The 25,475-nt window shown below is 52.4% G+C and overlaps 1 protein-coding gene across 1 annotated transcript; it reads left to right on the top strand.

Moving 5' to 3' along the window:
* The first annotated feature begins 578 nt into the window (after positions 1 to 578).
* On the top strand, positions 579 to 22,671 carry MPP2 (MAGUK p55 scaffold protein 2). The gene is made up of 12 exons (XM_082602979.1): positions 579 to 697; positions 2,259 to 2,377; positions 14,859 to 15,011; positions 15,125 to 15,274; positions 15,625 to 15,852; positions 16,636 to 16,767; positions 16,862 to 16,967; positions 17,049 to 17,117; positions 17,339 to 17,500; positions 18,120 to 18,322; positions 18,651 to 18,779; positions 20,046 to 22,671. Exons 1-12 carry the CDS (start codon positions 616 to 618, stop codon positions 20,220 to 20,222), a joined length of 1,710 nt encoding a protein of 569 aa, XP_082459105.1. The 5' UTR covers positions 579 to 615; the 3' UTR covers positions 20,223 to 22,671.
* The last annotated feature ends 2,804 nt before the right edge of the window (positions 22,672 to 25,475 follow it).

Raw genomic sequence — 25,475 nt, 5'->3', positions numbered from 1 at the left:
GGGAGGCATCTGGGGCTTGAGGTATTTGTCCCACGCCAAAGTGGTGCCACAGCCTCCTGGCGGAGGACCGAGAGTCGTTCTTGGTGGCTTCCTTAGATCTGGAGGGAGTCATTGTAAAGGAAACTGTGCTTGGAGAGGGGACTGAGAGGAGAGGTCGGAGGGCTCAAGAGGAGGTGGCGTGGGGTGTAAAAGAGGAGGGAGGGCGGGAACAAGATGGGGGCCAAGTCCCCACCCACCTTGGGTTTCTCACGGCTGGGCTGGGAGGGGAGGGTCTCTGAGCACCGCTCCCGTCCTGAAGGGGCTGCACGCTTAACCCCTTCCCCCTGCAAACCTTCTCTCAGCCGCCTCCTTCCCTTTTAGTGGTAGGTACTAAAACTGGGGGATCCTGCCACCCGTGGGACGAGGACCCTCCCACCGCCCCTTCCCCGCCTCTCTGTTACAGTCGGGGCTTTGGCCAATCAGCAAGGCGGTCAGACAGCTGAGCCTTGCTATTGGCTGACCCTGCAGCGGGCGCTCCCTGAGTCCCGCCTCCTCCAGCGCTGCCAGCCTCTGGCTGGGAAGGCGGCGGCGGCGTGGAGGCTACTCAGGGAGCCCTGGGCCGGGTCGGGGGCAGCCATGGCCGGCAGCCCGGGCTGCGGGGCCTCCTTGGAGGGTATATCCTTGGGATCCTCTGAGGAAGCCGAGCTCCGGAGGGAAGGTAGGGAAAGGCGGGGTGGCGAGGCTGGGGGCTGGTCCTGTGGGCTTCGGGGCATCTGGAGAGGGTCCCCAGGAGTGGGCTCTCTGGGAGCCTAAGGGTCTGGGGGCGCGGCCCTCCGGGAGCGCTGGCCTGGCTGAGGGCACCAACTACCCTGGCTCAGTCCTCCCGATGGCTGGCAGGCTGGGGAATCTGTGTGTGAGGATGACTGGAGAGGGAGGGTCCCAGGATATCCTGGCAGAGCGGGAAGGGTCCCTGCCCTGGCCTCTTTCTGAGCCCACTGAGGGCCTTGCAGGTGTCTGACCAATGCCAAGCCCAGGCCTAAGCAGAAGGGGTCTGGAGGGCAGGCGTGGGTGTCTTTTCTGGAGAAGGAGGGAAGGATGAGGGGGAAGAGGTTGGGAGGCCAAGAGTCCCTGGACAGCAGCCGCCAGCTCCAGTCTCAAAGCCTCCTGCTCCCCACCCCCATTCCGTCCTGGAGGAGGGGGGCACTGCCGAGAGCAGTGAGGGTTGCCAGGGACTGTACCCACCCCCCCTCCTCCTCCCCGGTTTGGGTGCTGTTATGCAGATGTAGGCGTGGGTAGCAGGGTGGCAGAGTAATGATACCCCCTGCCCATCTCTGCCCCCAGCTGGGCACACTCTGCTTCTCCCTTCCTTCCCCCAGAACCTGCCACAGCCAGGAGCTCCCACCTCTGCTGGTGAGGGAAGCCAGCCCCCACCTTAGACCTCAGCAGTGGCCCAGCTTCAGGTGTTCTCATGCCCTTGCTTATGTCCCATCCCAGGCTGAGGGTTTGCTGATCCCTGGGATGACTTGGTCTGCCCTCTGCCCTTGGGTGTCCACAACCATCCCAAGCCCCAGGGTGCCTGTTTCCCCAGCTCCTACCAGTGTTCTGGGCCTCAGCCTTGGCTTCCTATGATCTGTATTAACTTCTGGGTCATTGTCTTTCAAAGCTGAAGGGCCTGTAGATACCAACCAGTTTAATCCACCCATTTTACAGGAAGGAAAGACTGAGGCCTGTGAGGGACAGTGACTAGTGCAAAATCACTCTGAATTAGTGGCGCAGCTGGTACTGGATACTGGGTAGGCCCTGACCTCCTGCATGGCTGCCTGCTTGACTTGCACTCAGGGATGTGCTCCAAGCACCGTTTCTCTCATCCCTGAGCCCGCCAGGTGCAGGTGGCTGAGTCCTGTGGCTTCAGCCCAGCCAGAGGTTGAATGATGTGGTTCTCTGGTTTAGGGCAGAACCCGGAACCTGACACCTGCTTTCTTTTTTCCCCTCCCCCCACCTCAGAGTCCACTTCCTGGTGCCTAGAGCCTTCCACTTGCCCAGGCTAACATTACCTAGGGCCTAGAGAACAGGCCAAGGAAACTGCCCCTCCCCTCTTAGGGCCCCTGCCCCAGGCATTCAAGGAGTACCAGGAGTGCCAGGCAGGGAAGTATGTGCTGCCGGGGAGGGGCTGTCTTCTGTGGGATGTGGGGTCAGAAGGGCAGGGTTTCTGTGGTGTGTTTGGGTCCCCTGTGCTCAGCTGGCACTTGTGTGTCTCACTGCCTGCTCCTTCCCTCCAGCCATGCAGCAAGTCCTGGACAACCTGGGATCCCTCCCCAATGCCACAGGGGCAGCCGAACTGGACCTGATCTTCCTTCGAGGCATTATGGAAAGTCCTATAGTGAGATCCCTGGCCAAGGTAGAGTGCTCCAGGGAGGCTGGCACAAGCTCACTGTGCCTGGGGAGGCATAGTGTGTGGGGGGATGTTAGCCACAGGGGTGCTGGGAATGGGGCACGTGGCACCGGAGACCCCCAGAGTGGGGTAGGCATGGACATCCATGCCCAGGTGATGAATCTGAGACACTGCAGGTAGGGAGGCTGCCCCCATGCCTGACTGGTGAGTGTGTAGATGTGCCCACATGGATGGGTGTTTGGTGAGTGCCAACTTGTAGAGGGTATGATTGGTTGGGGGTGAGCATGCCTGTGCTTTGGAATCTCCAGAGTTCATCCTGCGTAGCTTTCTGTCTTTGGGCATTTTGTGCGGACATCTATCTAAGGTCACCTGCCACATATCAGGTGGGGGAGAGACTCACTAAAACAGAAAGTTATAAAGCACTTTGGTAACAGCAGTGATAGAGGCAGATGCGCTAGGCATTTGGGGAGTGTAAAGGACAGATGCCTGACCCAGCCCAGGGTGGGTAGGGAAGACTTCCTGGAGGAAGGGCCATTTGTGCTGAGTCTTGAAGTATGAGGAGGAGGGGCAGGGCATTCCATGCCATGGAATGTTGCTTGAGCAGAAACAGAGGTGAGAAAGAGCCAGAAGTGTACAGGAGCTGCAAGTGTCAGCGTGAAGATGGAGCTTTAGGTGTGAGACAGGGAATGTGAGATGTGGAGATGTTGGCAGCTGTTGGCAGCTGGTGAAGGGCCCTGGGGGCTATGCCTGGGGCTTGGGCATCGTCCTGTGATGTCCTGTGAGCAACTTGGAGCCTTTTGTGGGTTTTAAGCATGGGTGTGATGACGGCACACAGGTGTTTTAGGAGCATCGCTCTGGCAGCCACAGGGAGGATGGTTGGAGGGTCATGGCTGGAGTTGGAGAGACCAGCGTCGGGGGTGGCCCTGAACTAGACCTGTGGTAACAGGGCTTGAGGGAGGGGAGGATGAAAGAAATATTTAGGAAGTAAATTGGCAGTACTTGATATTTGGGTGTGGAAGGTGAGGGGTGCGGGTAGCCATGCACCTGGGATTCTGCACAGGGAAAGTGTGAGGCCGGTGCTGCCTTCACGTGAGATAAGAAGCAAGGATAGACTGGGGAGGGGGCGATCCTTTGCTGCGGAGGATGAGGAGGACTCCCAAGGCTGGGAGTCGCAGGGAATCATGCCAATGGCTCAGATTTCTCAGGGGAGGCGGACAGTCTTCTGCTGGCCATCAGGGATCAGGGGTTGAATGGAGCGGGGCAGAGGGGGGGATTTGGAAGTGAAGGTTCAACTAATTAATAACTGAAGGGGAGAGAGGGAACCCACCAAAGCCAGGGAGCAGGATCGACAGGGCTCCAGACTGTCAATCCCAGGGTGGGGGTGACTCAGGCCAGAGACACAGAGGGTGGCTTTGGTCCAGGGCTTGTGCTGGATGGGGGCTGTGGGAGGCTGAGATGCAGGGAGAGGTGAGAATGGTCCAGAGCATCACCACTGGGCCTGAGGTTGGAGGGGAGGGGAGAGTGGCCAGGAGCAGACAGAGGGGCAGGGAGAAAACGGAGGTGACGGCCTGGGGGCTCTCCGGATTTGGGGATAGAGTATATAGCTGGAAGAAACGAAGGCCGAGGTCAGAGAGAGGGTTGGGAAGTGAAAGATTTCCAAGGAGGACAGCTCTGGGGGTGGCATGACAATCTAGGATGTGGCTGCAGTGGACGGGAAGGTCATCGATGTTAAAGAAGTCGAGGAATTGGGACTTCCCTGGTGGTCCAGTGGCTAAGACTCTGTGCTCCCAATGCAGGGGGCCTGGGTTCGATCCCTGGTCAGGGAACTAGATCCTGCATGCTGCAACTAAGAGCCTGCAGGCCGCAACTAAAGATCCAGCATGCCGCAACTAAGACCCGGAGCAGCCAAATAAATAAATAAATATTTTTAAAAAAGAAGAGACATCTAGGAATGGAGGGCTCATGGGAGTGTCTACACAGGTGTTGGGTGGGGGAGGAGACTGGAGGCAGTCCCAGGGTCTCCAGTGAATGGTGGTGAGCGTAACCAGGAAGTTGGCAATGACAGTGATGGCGGGGAGGGGGAGGGCGGTACAATCAGGTGATGGGTCTTCCACAGGGTGAGGGTGGGGACTCTGTCACAGGACAGCTGTGGTCGGCCCTTACATGGGGCGTGGAAAGGGACCAGGCCCCCTTGCTACAGGGGATGCTGTGTCCCGGGGACACAGCCTGGTATGTTATCATCTGTGGAACGGCTGAAGACCAAGGGCAGTCGTTAATGATGGAGGACGAGAGGGTGAGAGGGTCGCTAGTGGGAGGTTCTGGGGAAGAGAAAACTGAGAAGATTGTAGGGGACTGGAGAAAGGCAAATTGCTTCTCATTCTGTGGTCAAGGATTGGATTCATGTGTTAAAAATCAAAACAAGGAATTATGCATGTTTCATACAGAGAGATTACGAGCTCCTTGAAGACAGGGATGTCTGCTTGATTTGCTACTGTATCCCCAGAGCCTGGAACAGTGCCTGGCACATAGTAGGTGCTCACTGAATATTTATTGAATGAGTGAATACAAGAGAGTGTGTAGAAAAAGCACATAACAGACCTTGAGGACCCACCTCCAGGATGTGAATGCCGGCCATGTTTGCTTTAGTTCTTGCTCTTTCTTTTTAAGAAATAAAAGCGTGATCCAGTGAATGCCTCTCCCCTTTTCCTCATTTCCACTGCTTCCCCTGCCCACAGGTGACCCCTGGCTTGAGTCGATGATGCCGTTCCCCTGAATGTGTGCCTGTCTTGCCTACACATGTATTTAGGTGTAAACAATGTGCCCCTGTTATATGTGGTTTTAAGCTTTGCGTAATGGAATGATAGCATAAGCAGCTATGGTTTTTGAGATTTCTAGTTCATATAGTAATATAGTTATGGACATGCGTAGAGATATAGATTCATTTGAAGTGTCGTGTGGTATTGCAATAGGTGAATAGAGCCCAGTGTGTTCATTTCCTGGTTCCCCTACCGAGAGACAGGCACACTGTTGCCGACTTGCCTCTGTAAAGCACAGAGTTGCCGTGAACATCCTCATATCCATCTGCTTCTGCACGTGGGTGAGAGTTTCTCTAGGGTGGACACTTGGCAGTGGAGTTGCTGAGTATGCACATTTGAACCTCAACATCTGTAACCTTCCAAAGCTGACTTCACAGTTGGATTTATTAAACCACATCATCTCTGAGTCACTCTAGCTATTGCTTCTATAGCGGGACAGCCAGTGAAGTAAGGAGGGGCTCTCGGGATGCAGAACCTCTGGGTTAGAAGATCCTGTAGCCAGCACCCTCCAAGGTGTGACCCCCCCCCACCCCCATAGCATTCCTCTCTGATGGCCTCGTGGAACCCATTTGACAGCTCTCCAAAGATGGGATTGCTGGCTGGATGGCTCTGTCTTTCACTTAGTCATTGTCATCCGTCCTCTATTCAACAAATATCTATGGCGTGCTCAGCGAGTCCCAGGCACAGAGCTAGGGCTGTGGCAATGAACTGTCAGAAAGTTCATTCTTCTCCTGAGGGAGCCTGAGTCTGTCATTTTCTCACTGAGCCCTGCAATGTCCCAGTCCTGGGACCCCTGCCTGATTGAGAAATTACCAATGTGCTGTGTCAGACCGTAAGTAAACTCCCTTCTCCAGAAGTGTTCTTGGGGTAAGCCGGCCAGCATTTCCTCCTAAGAAATTCCTAGAATGGTTCCAGTTGTGCATTAACACAACAGAAGGTAGTGTGGACATGTCTTCAATGCTGAGACCCCCGTAAGAGGCTCAGGGGCTAAGGGAACCCAGTGACTTCTCTCCATCTAGCTGTGAAACATACAGGAGGTGAATCTCCATAAAGGCCCATCTGAGCTCAGTAAAGATCTTTCCGATCCCTTTATGCGTGACCCTTTACAATGCAACTTTGCCAGTCCTCTCATCAAAAGGGAGAGTTTCTACTCTTCAGTCTGGGCTTGACTGTGTGACTTGCTTTGGACAACAGGACCTACTTCTTACTCTTTCTCACCTATTTTAGTGATTATGTATACACAGATCAATTTCGAACCTATTAGACAAAGTACTTTGATCAAAGGTCCAGCTGCAAAAGCTTGGTGGCCCAGAAACCCACAGGAGCGGAGTCCAGTTGGAACCCCCTGTGGTAGCTATTTGCCTCCTTCCCTTACCCTGATGACTCTCCTCTCCAGGGATGTGGCAGATGATGTGGGAGGGGCTACACTGGGTAGATCTGGGGCCAGGGAGGAGCAGGTCCCTGAGAGGACAAACCCAGAGAGTTACAGGTTCTGAAGGAAGTCAAATTTGGCAGGCAGATCACAAATCCAGAGGGTTGGCTACAGACAGCAGGTGGCAGCCCTGGCAGGTGAGTGACATCTGGGAGCTCTGACATGGACCCAGTAACAGGTGTTCCAACAATGGACAAGGCCACGGCGAGAAATCAGAGGCAGATGCCATTCAGAAATTTAGGTAAGCTGTTACCAGTGGGGACATCTGCCTGCTGGGAGGCCTGTGAACTAATCCACATGAGATGAAGAAGAAAAAGCACAGGGTTTGGAGTCAGAAAATTCACGGGCTAGCTGTGTGACTTTGGTAGGTCTGAGAACCTCTCTGAGCTTCAGTCATTTCCTCTGAGAAACGGGGATAACGATGCTTACCTCTCAGAGTTGTGGTCAGGATAGGGGGAGGTCATGGATGTGGAAGCATTTTTAAAGCATAAAGAGTTGTTATAATGCAGTCTTGGCCATTGGACTAGAGTTCATAGGGAAGACTCCAGTCCTGGGGCAAGGGGCAGGTGAGAGAGCTGGCAAAGCAAGGCAGGGCCTTACAAGAATGAGGGGCCAGGAGGGTCACTAAGATGGAAACTCTGACCAGGGGACATGTCAAACAGAGGCCACAGTGGTGGGGAGCCCAGCACATCAGTTAGCTTTTGCTGTGTAACAAACCACCCCACAGCACAGTGGGTTAAAACAACTTTGATTTATGTCTCATGATTTTGTGGATTGGTTGGGTGGTTTTTCTGGTCTGAGCTTGCTCAGTTGGGATGGGGTAGTCTAGGATAGCCTCAGTCACATGTCTGGTGTCTCAGCTGGGAGGACTGCAATGTTTAGGATGGTGTGGTCTCTCATCCTCTAGGAGGGTGGCCCAGGTTGCTTCACATGGTGGTCTCAGCAGCAGTGGAAGACCAGCCCCCAATCCCAGGCACTTTCCAAGCCTCTTGTTTTGCATCACATTTGCTATTGTCCCATTGTCCAAAGCAGATCACACGGCCAAATCCAGGTTGAAGAGTCCCTTTACTTTCTGGCTCACCACACTCTGGACTACTTTCAGATTTTGAACTACTTAAGTATGAGCCTGGGCTTCAAATGAGAATTCTGTCTCCTGATCAGAGAGGTTGGAGTGGGAAGGCAGAGGGAAGAAGATTTTCAAAGAAAGGCTGTGTGGCGTTTCTGCACCTGCAGTTTACATCCGGCTCTGCATCGGGAGCTGGCAGATCTGGGTTTAAGGGCCGGCTCTACCATTAGCCGAGTGTGAACCTGGCCCAAGTTTCCGGTCTATAAGGAGCTTGAGCCCCTGCTGTGCTGAGGGTGATTTTTTCAGAGCCGAATTAAGCAAATGGTTACCACAGAAATTCAAAACCACTCTCCTGGCTGTGGGGCCTTGTCCCTCTAATACTGTACTGTGTGTTGTACAGGAGCACACTTTCTAAAAACAGGCGCCCAGATAGTGACATCACAGCTGTGGGGACGCTCAGAAGCTTTGACAGGAGTCCCTGCTGTACACCCATGAGCTGTGAAAAGGAATTCATTTTACCCATTAGAGCCTCGGATGCTTTATTGGGAAAACGGCCTTGATACTATTAATCTCACAGGGTCATTGTGACATTTAAGTGGAATGTCTGTCAAATGTGTTATTTTACCATCAAACATGTATATACCCCCTGGCCCAGCAATTCTGCTCCTGGGAGAAACTCATATGTGCACCAGCAGACATAGACTGGAATGCTCATTGTAGTACTGTTTGGAATGGCAAAAACCTGAAATGACCCAGATGCCTTTCAGGGAGAGAGGAGATGAATCAGATATGGCATAGTCACACGATAGACTGTAATACAGCCATTAAGATGAATGAACTAGGACTTCCCTGGCGGTCCAGTGGTTAAGACTGCACGCTTCCACTGCAGGGGGCGCAGGCTCAATCCCTGGTCAGGAAACTAAGATCCCTCATGCTGTGTGGCACAGTCAAAAAAAAAAAAAAAAAAAAAAAAAAAGTGATATGGGAAAAAAGAATGAATCTTAGCAAAATAACATTAAATGAAAATTAATATTAAGTGATATGTGTTCACCTAATATGAAAAATAAGAGTAAATCTTTTCAAAAAAATAGTAAGTGAAACAATTTTTCACTTAGTACTAAGTGGAAAAAAAAAAATCAGGCCTCCAGGAATCATATATAGCACAATTCCCTTTTTTTAAAGGTTAAAATAACTAAAAACAATATTTATTTTAGGAATATACTGAATACATATAGATACAATAAAACTATGTAACATGAGAAGCCAGGGCATGATGAACACAGGGAATCAAGATGGTGGTTTCTGAGTGGGAGAGGTGGGTGGATGGGTGCGTGGGGCATGTGATTAGATGTAGGATATTGTCAAGATCCTCCTTTATGGTTTAAGTGGTGGGTACTTAGATCCTTGTCGTATTATTACAAAAGTACCTAATTTAATACCAACCAACTAAAAGGAAGCCATGCACAAACCAATGACGAGACTACATCATGAGCCAAGGATATGATTAATCCAGTTCTGAGTTCCTGAAGTCCCAGAAAAGGATGTTGCAAATTGTGACACATGTTGGGTGTTCTCAGTATTGGTCAATCAGCTGTTTGGGTTAGCCTGCTGGTAGTGTTTCTTTTGTATTTGAATGATTAAATGTTTAAAGTTTCCTCTGGCCCATGATGGTTGAGCTTGGAGAGCTGTGATCTTCCATCTGTGGGTAAGACATCCGGGGGGGCCACAGGCGGAGGAATGGATCAGCCTAGGGGGAGGGGTCATTAAGTCAAAGGTGGGAGGTAAAAGGCATGGGAGACACACTGGCTTCCTGCTTGTTTAGGTGAGGGCTTCTGGGGAAACTTGTCCTCCTCATCCATGAGCAGAAGATGCTAAAGCTAAAATGGGCAGCCTCTATGCTTCTCACGTAACCTGGGCCAGAGCTAGCTCCCATTAACCCGAAGGAGCCTGGCCAGGGTCACCATGGTGAGATGGTTGCAAGCCTGAGTGCCTTTGTTTATTCTTGAAACATTTCCTGGGGCCTTGGGCTCTCAGCATTGTCTAGACACTGGTAACGGAGTCAGGGATGCTCTGTGGGCTGTGCTGAGCTTAATGAGTGAAGATCGCATAGGGTTTGGTGGAACCTTCTGGGGCATGTCTCTGCCCTCTGGCTTCTGAGGATCATCAAGGTATAATGGGGCTCCGAGTACTACTCCTTTGCCCCTTCAATTGTCTGTTTCCCCAGCAGGGAACCCTCTGCCTAGCCAGACTGTAGGAGTCAGGCTGAAATGCTGCTCCCCCAGCAGAGGATGATTTAGCGACAGTGGGGCCAATATGCTTCCCTATGTGGGATGCTGTTTCCCTGGCCCGTTTGGGGAAGAGAAGACAGGAAAGGAGCGAGCCTTTATTGAGCACCTGCTGTGTGCCAGGCACTGTGTCCATCTCACCAAATCCTCAGAGTATCCTTATGAGATGTTATTAAAATCTCCTCATCTCATGGGCTTGAACAACTTTCTATTATGGAAATTTTCAGAAATGTTTCTTGAACCCCCATCATCCATTATCCTACTTCAACATTTAATAACTCATGAACAATCTTGTTTTATGCATACCTCCACCTCCTCCTCCTCTCTCTCCTGAATTATTCTGAAGGAAATCTCAGACATAATTTTATCTGTATTTCAATTTGTATAGATAAAAGATAAAGATTCTTAAAAAAAATTTCACACTATCATTATCACACACAGAAAATTAAGGACTAATTTTCTTATGGATTTTTATTAAATGGTATTGGGATACCTGGATAGTCATTTGGAAAGATATCAAAGTAGATCCATACCTCATACTGTACATGAAAATAAACTTCCAAGAAGATCAGAGATTGAGGAAACAAACCATACACATTCTAGAAGGAAACATAGATCTGTGTGTAAGGAATGCCTTTTTAAAAAACTATGCCTCAAAATTCAGATGCATAAAATGTTAATAAATTTAACTACATTAAATATATATTTTTTGCATTGACAAAAAAACATAAGCTGAGTCAAACGACAAATGACAAACTGCTGGTAAATATTTGCAAGAGATATTACAGATAAAGGGCTTATTTTCCTAATATAGAGAATGTTTAAAAAAGTGAGAAAAAGAAAGAAACAAGATCTGATGGAAAAATTGGCAGAAGACATGAACAGACAGTTCACAGAAAAAGATATACAGATGGCCTTTAAACATATGAAGAGCTGCTCAGTTTCACTCATAATAAGCAAAATGCAAATCAAACCCCACTGAGAGATGGTTTCTCATCCATGTGATTGGCAGACATTCAAAGGTTTGATCACACACTCTGGTGGCAAGGCTTCAGGAAAGTTTCTCATCTGATGCTGGTGGGATGGCAAAGTGGCACAAGCCCCACGGAGGGGAGTTTGTCAATATCTAACAAAACCACATGTGTATTTACTGCTTGACCCAGCAAGACTTGTAGGAATTTACATGAAAGATCTTCTCCACAGATATAGATCAGCTATGCCAAGGGTATTCACTGCAGTTTTATTTGTGATAGTAAGATATTAGAAACAACCTAAATACCCATGGAGATTGGTTGAATAAATTATGGTACTCCAGTCACACAATCAGGGAAATGTAGTGATTGAAAAATAACAACAATAAAGGAAGATCTCCACAGAGTGGCATAGAGTGATTTCCAGGGCATATTGTTAAATAAAAAACCAAACAACAAACCAAACCAATTAAACAAATAAAAGCCCCAAGGTATCAAAGAATGTATATAGTGTTCTACATTTTACGTAAGAAAGGGAAATATTTATTTATTTTTGTGGAAAAAAACCCAGATAGAATAAACCAGAAACTAATGAAGATGATTATCTTTAGAGTGTAGGTGTAAATAGGGTAGAAGGGATGAGGATGGAAATGAGACTTTTTTGAGTTTACTTTTTATATAGATTTAAAATTTGAGGGACTTCCCTTGTGGTGCAGTGGTAAAGAATCCGCCTGCCAGTACAGGGGACACGGGTTTGAGCCCTGGTCCGGGAAGATCCCACATGCCGCGGAGCAACTAAGCCCGTGTGCCACAACTACTGAGCCTGCACTCTAGAGCCCGCGAGCCACAACTAGTGAGCCCGCGCACCTAGAGCCCGTGCCCCACAACAAGAGAAGCCACCGCAATGGGAAGCCCACACACCGCAATGGAGAGTAGACCCTGCTCTCCACAACTAGAGAAAGCCCGCGCACAGCAACGAAGACGCAGCGCAGCCAGAAATAAATAAATAAATAGAATTAAATTCTTTAAAAAATTTTGAACCATGCAAATGTTGTACATATTAAAAAAGATTAAATTAAAAAGAATGAAAAAAGCACACCCTGAAATTAAGTGCAGATAAGTGAATTTGTCCATCTATCAAATTGTTAGCATAATCCTACAGAAAAAGGAATTAATTTAAGTAACATTTTTCTTGCAATATTCTGACTGTACGCCCTAAGTGGGATATATACTAAGGCTGTACTATTTAATATAGTAGCCACTAGCCACACGTGGGTATTTATTTAAATATTTAAGTTAAACTTAAAATAAACTAAAATGCTGATATATGATTAAAAATTGTGTTCCTTAGTTGTCCTAGTTACATTTCTCAATAGCCACGTGCGGCTAGAAGCTACCACAGTAGACAGCCCAGATATAGAACATTTCCATTAATGCTGTAAGTTCTTTTAGACTATTGTGAGGACAAAAAGAATGCAGATAAATCTTGATTTTTACTTAGTAGTTTTTTTTTTTTACGGTACGCGGGCCTCTCACTGTTGCGGCCTCTCCCGTTGCGGAGCACAGGCTCCGGACGTGCAGGCTCAGCGGCCATGGCTCACGGGCCCTGCCGCTCCATGGCACGTGGGATCCTCCCGGACCGGGGCATGAACCCGCGTCCCCTGCATCGGCAGGTGGACTCTCAACCACTGCGCCACCAGGGAAGCCCCACTTAGTAGTTTTGTGATAGGTAGTAGCAGTAGTTTAGCAAATCTGAAACTTGTTTGAATATTGAAGGACAGAACAAATAATTAAAATATATTAATGTTCTTGGGGAAAAGTTCTCACCAAAGGAGAAGGGAGATACAAATATGGGATGGGAGAAGATAAGGAAAGTATTGTAGAGTTTGGTTTTAATTAGAACTGTCAGAATCAACTAACGTCTACTGAAGTAATGACACCCCAGAATCAATGAGCACTGAGTGCCCAGATCTTGGTTTCTAAATACCATTTCCCACCCAAAGGAATCAGGGTTCCTTGGGGAAGTTGCTGATTCCAGAACCAGGGTAGGGAAAGTACAAGGTGAGCTCATGGTGGAAGGAAGAGGTGCTCAAGGACAGATGGGAACGTGTCAAAAGGATGCTTGGGGCTCCCCTGGACACATGTGGGATAAATTGAGACAATGAAGGTAGTGATGGTGACGGATTAGAACACAGTGAGTAAAAAACTCCATAGTCCATAGATATGGGGAGAGAGAGAGAGAGAGAGAGAGAGAGAGAGAGAGAGGGAGAGAGGGAGGGAGGGAGGGAGGAGGAGTGGGAGGGAAAAGGGAAGAGCTGTTATAATAGAATGCCAACTAAGACATGTAGAAGGAATAATGGGATTAGAAAATGACTATTTTGCAACCCCTCTATATAATAATAATTGATTCAGGCAAAGGCCATAAATGGATACTAAATCCATTAGTGAATGATTGTTGGGGAACAGAATAGTCACACAGTCTAAAGGTGTGGGAAAACCACAAGATCACTTATATAGAACCCTTGCCGCAATGATTAGCCTGAGTCTAAAGGTGAGGAAGCAATCAGATAAATCCAGTTCTGGGGCACTCTACAAACTACTGGCCTGGGCCCTTTAAAAATGCCCTGAAAGGGCTTCCCTGGTGGTGCAGTGGTTGAGAGTCCGCCTGCCGATGCAGGGGACACAGGTTCGTGCCCCGGTCCACGAAGATTCCACATGCCGCGGAGCGGCTGGACCCGTGAGCCACAGCCGCTGAGCCTGCGTGTCCGGAGCCTGTGCTCCGCAACAGGAGAGGCCACAACAGTGAGAGGCCCGCGTACCGCAAAAAAAAAAAAAAAAAAAAAAAAAAAAAAATTGCCCTGAAAGACTTAAGAGTTACTGGAGTCTGTTCTAGATTAAAGGAGAATAAAAAAATGTGACAACCAAATTTAACATGTGATCTTGGTTAGATTGTAGATCAGAAAAACAAAGCTGTAAAGAATATTTTTGAGACAATAGTGAACATGGACATGGACTATGAGATAATATTATATCAGTGTGTCAGTGCTGAATTTCTTGCATGTGATAATGGCACTGTAGTTTATATAGCAGATCTCCTGTTTGTTCTTAGGAGATTCATGCCGAAGTTCTTTGAGGCGAAGTACTTTTTGTCTGCAACTATCTTTCAGATGATTCAGAGGGAAAAAAAAGTCTCCATGTATATCCCTGAAATGGGACTCCTTTCTTCCCACTTAACATAATGTAACTCTCCCCGCTGGGCTCGTCACTGGCAAAGGCTTCCTTTTCCCTTTTCAAAGCACCTTGTCATGGAGCCCATGCTCAGTGTCATGGAGCCCATGCTCAGTAGAGCACCGAGGAGGTGCAGGGCCTTCTCCTGGTACCATGTACTGATACTTGTCCCCTTCTTCACTGGGAGCACAGGGCTCAAGGCTTGGAGACCCAAGTTAGAGTCCCTGTGGCCTTGGGCAAGCTACTCCACTTCCCTGGCTTCCTTAATCTGGGCTACAGGGTGTCCAAGACCCCACCCAACCATGATGTTGGGTAGAAGAAGCTGTCCTTGAACTCAGATGCTTATAGGGTTCTGGATGCTGGGGACAGTGTGATGATTTTAATGGTCCTCTGTGGCAAGAGATGGAAATGAAATTTTATCCTTGGGATTCTCTCTTCCCTAAACTGAGTCCCAATCACTGTTCTGGGGGAGAAAGGAGAAAGCAAGGCACCTGTGTGCACGTGTGAGTGTGCTTGTGTCTGAGTGAGTGAGGCTCTGAGACTGATACCAGGAGCAGTGCTGTGGATGGGGTCTAAAGTCAGCATTTGGGGGTGGGAAGATGCCTGGGAGCTGGTGGGGGGGGCACTGTGTGGTACCCCAGGGCTCTTGGGGAAGCGTCAAGTTTCACCTGTTCCGCCGCCACCCCCAGGCCCATGAGCGACTGGAGGAGACGAAGCTGGAGGCCGTGCGGGACAACAACCTGGAGCTGGTGCAGGAGATCCTGCGGGACCTGGCGCAGCTGGCCGAGCAGAGCAGCACGGCGGCTGAGCTGGTCCGCATCCTCCAGGAGCCCCACTTCCAGGTTTGGTCCTCTCCCAGGCTGCTCGGGGGGCGCCGGCAGGAAGTTAGAACTGGGATGGGAAGGGAGCTCGGGGCACTGCCCCATGGTCCCTCCTCTTCCCCCCACCTCCCCAGTCCCTCCTGGAGACGCACGACTCTGTGGCCTCAAAGACCTATGAGACACCGCCCCCCAGCCCTGGCCTGGACCCCACGTTCATCAACCAGCCCGTGCCTCCTGATGCGGTGCGCATGGTGGGCATCCGCAAGACGGCTGGAGAGCATCTGGTGAGCACGCTGGGCAGCGCCAGCGGTGGAATCTCGGGAGGGGGGATTGAGAGTAACCGGCGGGGACCAAGTCTGGTCAGGAGAGGGCTGAAGATGAAGACGGGATCAGCTCTGCCCAGGGTCAGGCGCCAGCACACCCGGGAGACCGCAGACATTGTGACTCTCTCCATTCTGCCCACTTTCAGTCCACTGGTGCCCCTGTAAGTAAAGAATTTGGGCAGAAGGTGGCAGAGAAGTTCGCTGTGAGGGTGGAGGTGGAAGGGTAGAATGGAGGGGCTCTTAAGAGACCCATCGGAAGATTCTGACTTGGAGCCGTTGGCGCCTCATCATACCCGCCCTCCGTCCCCCAGGGTGTGACATTCCGCGTGGAGGGTGGCGAGTTGGTGATCGCACGCATTCTGCACGGGGGCATGGTGGCTCAGCAAGGCCTACTACACGTGGGCGACATCATCAAGGAGGTGAACGGGCAGCCGGTGGGCAGCGACCCCCGCGCGCTGCAGGAGCTCCTGCGCAACGCCAGCGGCAGCGTTATCCTCAAGATCCTGCCCAGCTACCAGGAGCCCCATCTGCCCCGCCAGGTGGGCCCCTCCACCAAGCCCCTCACCCAGCACAAGGCCCAAGGGGTGGCTGAGCTTCCTGGCAGCCAGGGTCACAGGCCTCCTGGTGGGAGCCCCTCCTCACCAACCAGTGTACTCAAAGCAAGACGCATCTGGCGAATGCGGTCACGCGTTTGCCCTAGTCTTGGGCACTCATGCGCATGTGTAAGGGATGTGCGCGCATCTAAAGCCCGGAGTACCTGAGTGTACAAATGAATTCCTGCATTGTGTGCAGCTCTCCATGTGCCTACATGTAGGCACGGGTGCCCAGAACTGGGTTATCATGTGCTCTATACAGCTGCCTTCAGGTTGGTGGATTGTGGAGGTCTCGCCTCTCTGCTCACCTCTCCTGATGGCTGTCTAGCCTTTTGCCAGAGCCCTCTCCTCCGAGGGAGGGTGTAGGGGGACGGAGGGATCTTACATTAGGTGCCAGGGTCGTGTTCCTTACCAGGTGATCCCACCTTCTTGGTGGGTAGGGCCAGGGCCCCAGGCCTGAGCAGATCCCCTATCCTTCTGAGTCCTTTTGTTCTGGATGCAAAGGGAGGCTGGTACCAGGGAGGTGGACCAGGCAGGCCTGCGGCATCATGCCTTTAGAAGGGCAGTGCCAGGGTCTCTTTCATCTTTGTGAGGGGAGGGGGCAGGAGGTGAACTGTGTGACACTCCCACCCCCCACCCTCGGGGTAGGGGTGGCAACAGGAATGGGCATCGCCCCCTCCAGCCTTCTCCTGCTTCTTCCCTTGACCCTTTGCCAAATCCCTGGCCCAGGTATTTGTGAAATGCCACTTTGACTATGACCCAGCCAGAGACAGCCTTATCCCCTGCAAGGAAGCTGGCCTGCGCTTCAATGCTGGGGACCTGCTTCAGATTGTAAACCAGGATGACGCCAACTGGTGGCAGGTGAGCCCTGGGCACCCGTGCTGTCTCTCCAGGTATGGTGTCGGGGGGCGGTGAGGGCTTACTCAGGCACATCTTTGTCCCACGGTCGTTTCAGGCGTGCCACGTAGAAGGGGGCAGCGCTGGGCTCATCCCCAGTCAGCTACTGGAGGAGAAGCGGAAAGCCTTTGTCAAGCGGGACCTGGAGCTGACACCCACCTCAGGTACAGTCCTGCCCCCAGACCGCTAATCTGGGACCTGATGTGGCCCTGCCTGGCCTCACTTGCTCATCTCCTTATGGCCAGGGACCCTGTGCGGCAGCATTTCAGGAAAGAAAAAGAAGCGAATGATGTATTTGACCACCAAGAATGCAGGTGGGCGTTGGGGGCCCCCGTCCCCCGTCCTCCTCCAGTGCTCCCTCCCTCCCCCACCGATGACTTGTGCATCTGCTGGTGCTGATGCCGCCCGTCCTGTCCCTAAGCCCCGCCCTGTTTTTCCCTCCTGCCCTTGGCCCCAGCCCTCTTATCCTTGGCCTCCCTGAGAGCCCAGCCCCACCCCCTTCACCTGATGAGCAGTGACATCTCCCTGTGTCCAGAGTTTGACCGCCACGAGTTGCTCATTTATGAGGAGGTGGCCCGCATGCCCCCCTTCCGCCGGAAAACCCTGGTGCTGATCGGGGCTCAGGGTGTGGGCCGGCGCAGCCTGAAGAACAAACTCATCATGTGGGATCCGGATCGCTATGGCACCACAGTGCCCTGTGAGTGGGGGCTGGGTCCTGCCGGTGGGAAGCAGGGAGCAGGGGCTGCCCTGGGGGCCAAGGCTGGGTCCACTGAATGGGCATCTGCGTAGGCCCCAGGTTAAGTGATACCTTTGGGTGTGAGGTGTGTGGTGCGCGCCCTCTGTGGGTGGATGTGGGAACTGCAGGCTGGGGAGGGCGAGGAACCATTGGCCACGTGGGTGGTGCTAGCCTTACCTTTCCTTCTCTCACGTTTCACTTGCTAAAAGCCCAGCTGGGAACCCATGTGAAACAGGGCTGTGAGCTGTGTGTGGCCTTGTAGAAAAGAGGGCTTCTGGTGACAGAACCAGAGACAGGAACCTGAGTGCTGACCCCAGGTCTGCTTGGCCTTGCTGTGTGGCTTTGGGCTGCCTATTGCCCTCTCTGGGCTTCAGCCCTGCATCTGTGAGCACTGGGTTACAATAGTGATTTCTGAAGGTCCCCTCAATATGGACGTCTCGAGTCTGTGGCTGCCAATGGTGAGGGCGAGGGCAAGGTGTGCGGGAAGGCAGCAGGGCTGCTTGGTGCAGGTAGAGCACGAGCACGTGTGTCTGAGGTGGTGTGGCCTGCCTGTGCCCATTCGGCCCTTCCTTCCCCCTAGACACGTCCCGGAGGCCCAAGGACTCAGAACGGGAAGGCCAGGGTTACAGCTTTGTGTCCCGTGCGGAGATGGAGGCTGACATCCGTGCTGGGCGATACCTGGAACATGGTGAATACGAGGGCAACCTGTATGGCACACGTATCGACTCCATCCGGGGTGTGGTCGCTGCCGGCCGGGTGTGTGTGCTGGATGTCAACCCCCAGGTACTGCCTGGCCCGCTCCTTCCCAGCCTGCTCAATACCTCTCTGGGTACTCTGCTTGCCACCCAGTATTACCCCATATATTTCCAAGTACCCCCCTATAACCCCTCAACTACTGCTAGGGACCCAGCCCACCTAAAACCTCTTTCTCAGCCTCCTGGACTCCCAGTCACCCCATCCCTAGCCACCTGCCAGCTATTTTGCCATTCATCCCCAGGACTCATGTCCCAGAGTCCCAGGTCCCCATTCTCATCTATTCCCAGGTACCTGTTCTCACCCCCATCACCCCAGATGTACATGGGGATATACTCCTGACCCTCCTCTTCTGCAGGCAGTGAAGGTCCTGAGAACAGCTGAGTTTGTCCCTTATGTGGTGTTCATCGAGGCCCCTGACTTTGAGACCCTGCGAGCCATGAACCGGACGGCGCTGGAGAGTGGGGTGTCCACCAAGCAGCTCACGGTGAGGGCCTCTAAGGTGTGGTGGGAGGGGCCTCGTGGCTGATTGGGGTGGTGTGGGAGGGCCAGCCAGAGCCGAGGAAGGGAAGAAGGTGGTGTCGGGAAGGGGAGAGGCGCCCACCTGAGGTACCACTGAGGTAAGACTTGCAAATCTGGGAATGGAGGTCTGAGCAAGGAAGTGAAGTGTAGAGTCAGGGACACAGCTGGCCCGGGGCACGGGAGCTTCTGCCAGGCCCCCTGCTTGGTCCACTCTGTGGGAACAGGGCTCCAGGGGAGCCCAGAGGGCCGGTGGGAGATCTGTGGGCAGAGGTGGGCTGTTTACATCTGGGGGTAAGGCTGAAGGGAGGGAGGAGGCCGGAGGCTGGAAGGCTGCCTGGAGGGACCAGTTAGCATCAGGGAGGAGGCAGTGCAGGGAGGAGAGGCTTCAAGGCAGGTGTTGCAGGACTCCAGGGCACCCCTCTCCCCCCAGGGACCCCTTGGAACAGCCTTCCCCGGCAGGTGTAGGGTTTGCAGAGCTCTGAACTCAGGGGTCCCTCTGCTGGCCACTTGTGGTACTGCAGCTCTCAGGCCCCGGTCAGCTGCTCAGACCCAGGAGAAAGGTCCGGGGCTGGGCTCCCCACTGCTGCAGCCTGCTCTGGCCACAAACAGGGCCTACTGGAGCCCCTGGGACACAGCTGGGTCAGTCCTAGAGACCCTGCCTCGGCTTATATAAGTCAGTATTCAAGTTCCCTTCCCACCCTTGCCGGTCCAGCTTGGGCTGTGTCTGGAGAGGGGGTTGCCTCGGGCCCTTGTGGGTGGCCCTAGGACCAGGCGTGGCAATTGCCTTTCAGGCTGTCTAGGTAAGGGGGCCTAGTCAGACTGAAGGGAGCGCTGGCTTTGGAGTCAGGCAGACCCCGTTCAGCCATTGGCTGGCTGTGTGGCCTCTTTGTACGTCAGTTTCCCCTGTTGTAAATGAGAATAATTAGTCCTGCTTGCAGAGCTGTAGTGAAGATTACGCTGGTTGCCAAGTGTTTAGTGCAGTGCTTGGCACTTCCTAAAGGTTATTTCCTTCCTCCCTTCCCCCCACCCATCTGTCTGTCCACGGTTACATGAGAGCTGCCTTGGGGCATGCAGGGAGGGGCTGCTGCTTCCCCAGCCAGGGGGTCTGTGCCTGCCATGGTTGGTACTTTGTGCTTTGGGGAGGGGGCTGGATGGGGCAGGCTCTGGGTCCCCCTGATACTGTGGGTGCCAGGGGGATACTGATGGGCGGGAGGTCCCCTTGTGCTGGCAGGAGGCAGACCTGAGACGGACAGTGGAGGAGAGCAGCCGCATCCAGAGGGGCTACGGGCATTACTTCGACCTCAGTCTGGTCAACAGCAACCTGGAGAGGACCTTCCGTGAACTCCAGGCCGCCTTGGAGAAGCTGCGCACGGAGCCCCAGTGGGTGCCCGTCAGCTGGGTGTACTGAACCTCTTCTCCTGGACCTCGGCCCTCTGGGTTGTGACCCAGAACCCTGAATCCGTCCCCTTCCCAACCGTGAGCCCCAGCCATGATCCTCAGCTCCCGTTCCCGGCGCTCTGGCTCTCCCTGGGTCATGGCCCTAAGTCTGGCTTCAGCACAGGAGGCGTGCACTGCCAGGGAGGTGGGTGTTCGTGGGGCACCTCTGTGCCCAGGTGCTACCCACTCCCGACGTTCATTGGCCACCAGATGTCCCTCGCTGAGGGCCAAGCCGTGCCCCGGAGTGTCGGAGTCGCCTCCATAATGCTCAGTCCAGAGAAGAGAAAAGCTGCTTTGGGACCACGTGGTCAGTAGGTACACTGTCCCCACCCCTCTCGCCAGTCAGTTTTTCTCCTCTGGACTGGCCACCCTGACCCCACTCCTGGGCTGCTCCTACTTCTCGCCACTGCAGCCTAGGGGCAGGCCTTAGGCTGGTTCCCTGTGGCCAGGGGGGTACGTGGCCCCCTGGCAGTTAGGCAGGCCCAGGTGGCCTGGTGCCATCCCGAAGGCTGGAGGAGCCGAAGCACCAGCCAGTTACCGCAGCCAGGGAGCAGCGCAGTTCTCTGCCCCCTCGGAACGGGGCTGGCTCCCTGTCCTTCCTTCATGCACAGCTTTTCACTGCCGAAGTCTCTCCACAGACTTCTCCAATGTGCTCCTGACAGGCCAGCTCAGCTCCCCGCAGGGCAAGGGCGGCAGGGGGCTGCGGGCTCAACCCAGGCAGGGATGGGCTGGAGGCCGAGCCCTGTGACGAGGAGCCTGACTGGAGAGCTCCCAGCCCTCTGTGGCCCATGGTGGGGACGCGTCTGGGCTCCCTGTCCGTGGTCATTGTCCATTTTGGTCTCTGTGGCCGGGTCCAGGTGCCCACTCACATGAAGGTGGCCTGGGGGCTGAGGAAGGGGGAGGGCTGGGCCACGGGGCATGGCCTTGGAGGATGTTTGCGCCCCAGCAGACTCCCCGCACAGCTCTTGGGGGCGCCATCCACACTGTAGTCTCCACAGCTTACGGTTCCGCAGGCTGCGGTGCCTGGTCTGTGTTTCTGCCACTGGTGTGTGTGTGTCAGGCTTAGTTTTTGGAGAGGGGAAGCAAAGGGTCGTTGAGCTTTGGAGGTCACTCTTTGGGGCCCCATTTTTGGGCTCCCCATCAGCCCCCCATTTCTTATGAGACCCTTATCCCAGATTCCAGAGGCTCGGCCCTCCCCAGATGTCTTCCTCCACTCTCCTGTTGTCCCCGACCCTAAATGCCACCCTCCAGTCCTTGAGGAGGGCAGCTGTGTAAAATAGGAGAATCCCTTTTTTAAAAAGTATGCTGTCCTTGACTTCCCCAGGCATCTCACCCCTCATCCTTCTCTGTGACCCTTCCTGGGGTGAACCTGTCCTTGTAGGGGACCCCCCCGTGACCCCACCCCCAGCCTTTGTGCTCCCCCGTTCTGTCTAATCAGTCTTTGCTGCAGTGTCAGCCAAGCTGGCCCCTGAACCACTGTGTGCCCATTTCCTAGGGAAGGGGAGGGAGAAGAAACAGAATATTTATTACAAAGTCAGAAATATATTTATTGTATTAGGGATCTCATTTGCATTTGCCTAGGATATGCAAATGAGATGTAAAGGTCAAGTCTACTGCCATCTCATTTGCATAGCTCTGCATCCACTATGCAGTCAACTTTAGGTTCCTCTTTTCCCTTTGGTCAATGTTCTTTTAACTTATCCTCAATTCAGCTCTCTCCTGCTTCACCCTCACCCTCAACCCAAGGGGACTGGGAGTGGGAGGAAAATGGGGTGTTCTCGCGCTGGCCCAGGGCCATGGGGTTCTTTGTTCATACCCACCTCACCCGGGAGACTTGGGAATAGAGGCAGCTACCCCCTCCCCCTTGGTTAACCTACAAAGTGCTCTGATGAGAAGACCATTCTCTTTGATGGGAGGTGGGGCTGGGCACCTTGCTGAAGAGTTGGTACGTGGTCCTTGAGGGTGAAGCTCCAGTTACTGTTCTGGCACCTTCACTTCTGGTGATGTCTGTGGGTTGGGCCCCATCTTTCCCATCTCTATTCCTCTCTGAACAGCATTCTACCTCCCCTGCCTTAGCCGTACTCCGGGGACCCGCACTGGGTTGGAATGGGTGTGTGTGCCCACCGCGTTAGCCCTCGGGCACCATCCTCCCTCTTCCCACTGTGGACGCTTGTATTGAGGAGCCTCAGGATAATAGCACCCTGTCCCCCGTCCACACTCAGTCCCAGCCCAGCTGTCCTTCCCCCGTCCCCTCTCTCAGCCGTCCAGTTCTTGAGCTTTCTCTCTGATTGGCTTTCTTTTCCTTTGATTAAATGTGAAAGCAAAGCTTCTGGGCTCTGTTTGTCTTTCACTGGGGTCGGGTGGATGGCTTTGGGAAAGGTTGAGAGTGGGGAGCACAGCACAGATGATTCTGGAATGGAAGCTGGAGTGACATGTCTTGCGTTCTGTGATGTCTTCTGAAATTTCCCGTCTCGCCACTCCACACTCCCCACCCCCAGAAGATGCTCTTGCTAAATGCTTGTATCGCGGAGTCTGTGAGCATCCACGGGGGCCAGGGGACTCAGGGACCCCATGGCTAATCCACTCAGCTTCACCTGGAACTTGCTGTGTGGCCTTAGGCAGGTTCCTCTGCTTCTCTGGCCCTCAAGTTCGTCCTCTGTAAAGTGTCATGGCCTCTCCCAGGACTAATGCTAGGATTGATTCTAGCTGCTTAACAACAAGGGCCATAGAGAGCTGGTTGAAATGTCACCCCGATGTCACTCTGGGTGTGTGGTTGAGGGGTCAGCCTTCCTTCCCACCTGAGTTCCTCAGGGGAGCCCAGAATGCTCACTGAGGATTCTCAAGAGGGGGTTTTGACTGTTCCCTTCTCCCTGCGATGACCAGGTGTGGAACTGACCCCCTTCCTTTGACTTTCCCCCCAAGCATCCGTTCACACAGGGACGAGGGTGGGGCTAACTTGACTGGTGATTTGGAGGCAGCCATAGGGGTTTATATCACCCACCTGACAGCCCTGATGAGAATTTAGACCTGAATATTAAACACCCCAATTCTGAAATGTCCCTTGACCATTCCCAGAACATAGAATGTTTTTCTGGCCAACTTTTTCTTCTTGGGTCCCCCTGCTTCCCTCCATGTTTCTGGACCCTCTCCTGCTTTTTTCTCTCATTTCTGGACAACTTTCTCCCCATCTCCTGGGGCACCCCCGGAAACTCAATATTTCTTTACTATACCTAGCAACTCCACACTTGTAATTCTGTTCTAATCCAGTGGTTCTCAACCCTGATCTCACATTAAAATTGCCTGTGGGGTTAAAAAATACAGTTGCCTGGACCCCAATCCAGAGCAATTAAATCCAAAGTTCAGGAAAGGTTAAGAGCTTAGCAACTGAACAACTGAATAACATCTCAGCAACTGAACAACTTTATTATTCATTTCTTTCTCACAACACAACTGATGGAGATTGGGTGGCACTCCTTGCAGTGATTCAGGGATCCAGTCTCCCTAGTCACTGGGCCCTGGATTACTGCAAGTGAAGCTGGGAAATGTAGTCTTTCTTGGTGCTCCAGAAGAGGAAACAGGATCTAACCAGGACACGGGTTTGAGCCCTGGTCCGGGAAGATCCCACATGCCGTGGAGCAGCTAAGCCTGTGTGCCACAACCACTGAGCCTGCGCTCTAGAGCCCGCAAGCCACAACTTCTGAGCCCATGTGCCACAACTACTGAAGCCCGTGCTCTGCAACAAGAGAAGCCACTGCAAAGAGAAGCCCACGCACCGCAACCAAGAGCAGCCCAGCTCACTGCAAGAAGAGAAAGCCTGTGTGCAGCAATGGAGACCCAACTCAGCCAAAAAAACCCACATTAAATAAATAAATAAATAAATTAAATAAATAAATAAATAAAGGCTCCCCAGATGATTCTAATGTGTAGCCAAGTTTGCCAACCACTGCCCATCTATTTTGGACATAACTTTGCGGTGTGGGGAATTTCCTTTTAGTCCCAAACTGGCATCAGTTTTTCCTAACAAAGACAGTTAAATTTCTAAAAGGAATTCTGCCAGTTTTTTTTTTTTTTTAAATCCTTTTTCCCTCTTGGCACAGTAGCATGTGGTTAGTAGGGCAGAAAGGATTCTTACCACACTATGGTTGGGAAGACTGGCCTAGAGGGGCAAGGGCTTTGTCTAATGTCACACAGAAAGTTGTTGGCAGAGCTGGAACCAGGCTCTTGGACTCTTGGCTCCCAGCCAGGCTTCCCTGCCATGCTGCCTTCTAGAGATGGAGAGGGATTGATTAGAAATGAGGGTAGGGTTGTGCCTGGGGAAGGAGGCACTGTTGGAGGAGAAACATGGGCCAAGAAAGGGAACCATGAGGGATCGTGTGGGCTCCCTTGCCATCCCCAGATTCAGCTCCTCAAGAGACCCAGGGGGTTGAGGGCATCACCTTTAGACCTAAGCTCACTGGCCCGGCTCCGTCTGGGCTGGGTTTGGTGGGGACCACAGAGTTCTGGGAGAGACAAGTGCAGGCCTTGCCAGCTGGTAAGGAGGGCTGTCTAGCTTGTTCCATTGATCTGTTTATCTAGCCTAATTGCCATGATCAGAGTTCTAATTCTTTAGAAACTCCTGTTTTACTATCTAGTAAGGAAAGTTTCCAATTACTCTCTTTTTTTATTTATTATTTTTTAAATACATTTATTTATTTATATTTTTGGCTGCATTGGGTCTTCGTTGCTGTGCACGGGCTTTCTCTAGTTGTGGTGAGCAGGGGTTACTGTTCGTTGAGATGCGCGGGTTTCTCATTGTCGTGGCTTCTCTTGTTGCGGAGCAGCAGTTCCAGGAGCGAGGGTCTCAGTAGTTGTGGCACGCGGGCTCAGTAGTTGTGGCTCTCGGGCTCTAGAGAACAGGCTCAGTAGTCGTGGCGCACTGGCTTAGTTGCTCCGCGGCATGTGGGATCAGACCAGAGCTCGAACCTGTGTCCCCTGCATTGGCAGGCGGATTCTCAACCACTGCACCACCAGGGAAGTCCCTGTGGCTGTAACTTTTGCAGTTCGAGGTGTGACAGCAAAGCTGGCACAAATGTTTTTCCTTCTTCACAGTCTCCTGGATAGATTTGTTCTTACACCGTTCGATTTTTTTCTTTCCTTTTTTTTTTTTTTTTTTTTTTTTTGTTTTTTGGCCGTGTGGCTTGTGGGATCTTAGTTCCCTGACCAGGGATGGAACGGGGCCCTCCGC

This window comes from Mesoplodon mirus (genome assembly GCF_964341445.2).
Source record: "Mesoplodon mirus genome assembly, chromosome: 18".
NCBI classification, from domain to species: Eukaryota; Metazoa; Chordata; class Mammalia; order Artiodactyla; family Ziphiidae; genus Mesoplodon; species Mesoplodon mirus.
The sequence above is the reverse complement of the archived record's forward strand: the minus strand, read 5'-3'. Positions and strand labels throughout refer to the sequence as shown.

Bases quoted from the DNA above. Each gene is read 5' to 3' on its own strand.
- MPP2 (XM_082602979.1), top strand. From the start codon at position 616: ATGGCCGGCAGCCCGGGCTGCGGGGCCTCCTTGGAGGGTATATCCTTG. The intron at 698-2,258 runs GTAGGGAAAGGC...CCTTCCCTCCAG, and splicing joins AGCCGAGCTCCGGAGGGAAG to CCATGCAGCAAGTCCTGGAC. The intron at 17,118-17,338 runs GTGGGCGTTGGG...CCCTGTGTCCAG, and splicing joins TTTGACCACCAAGAATGCAG to AGTTTGACCGCCACGAGTTG.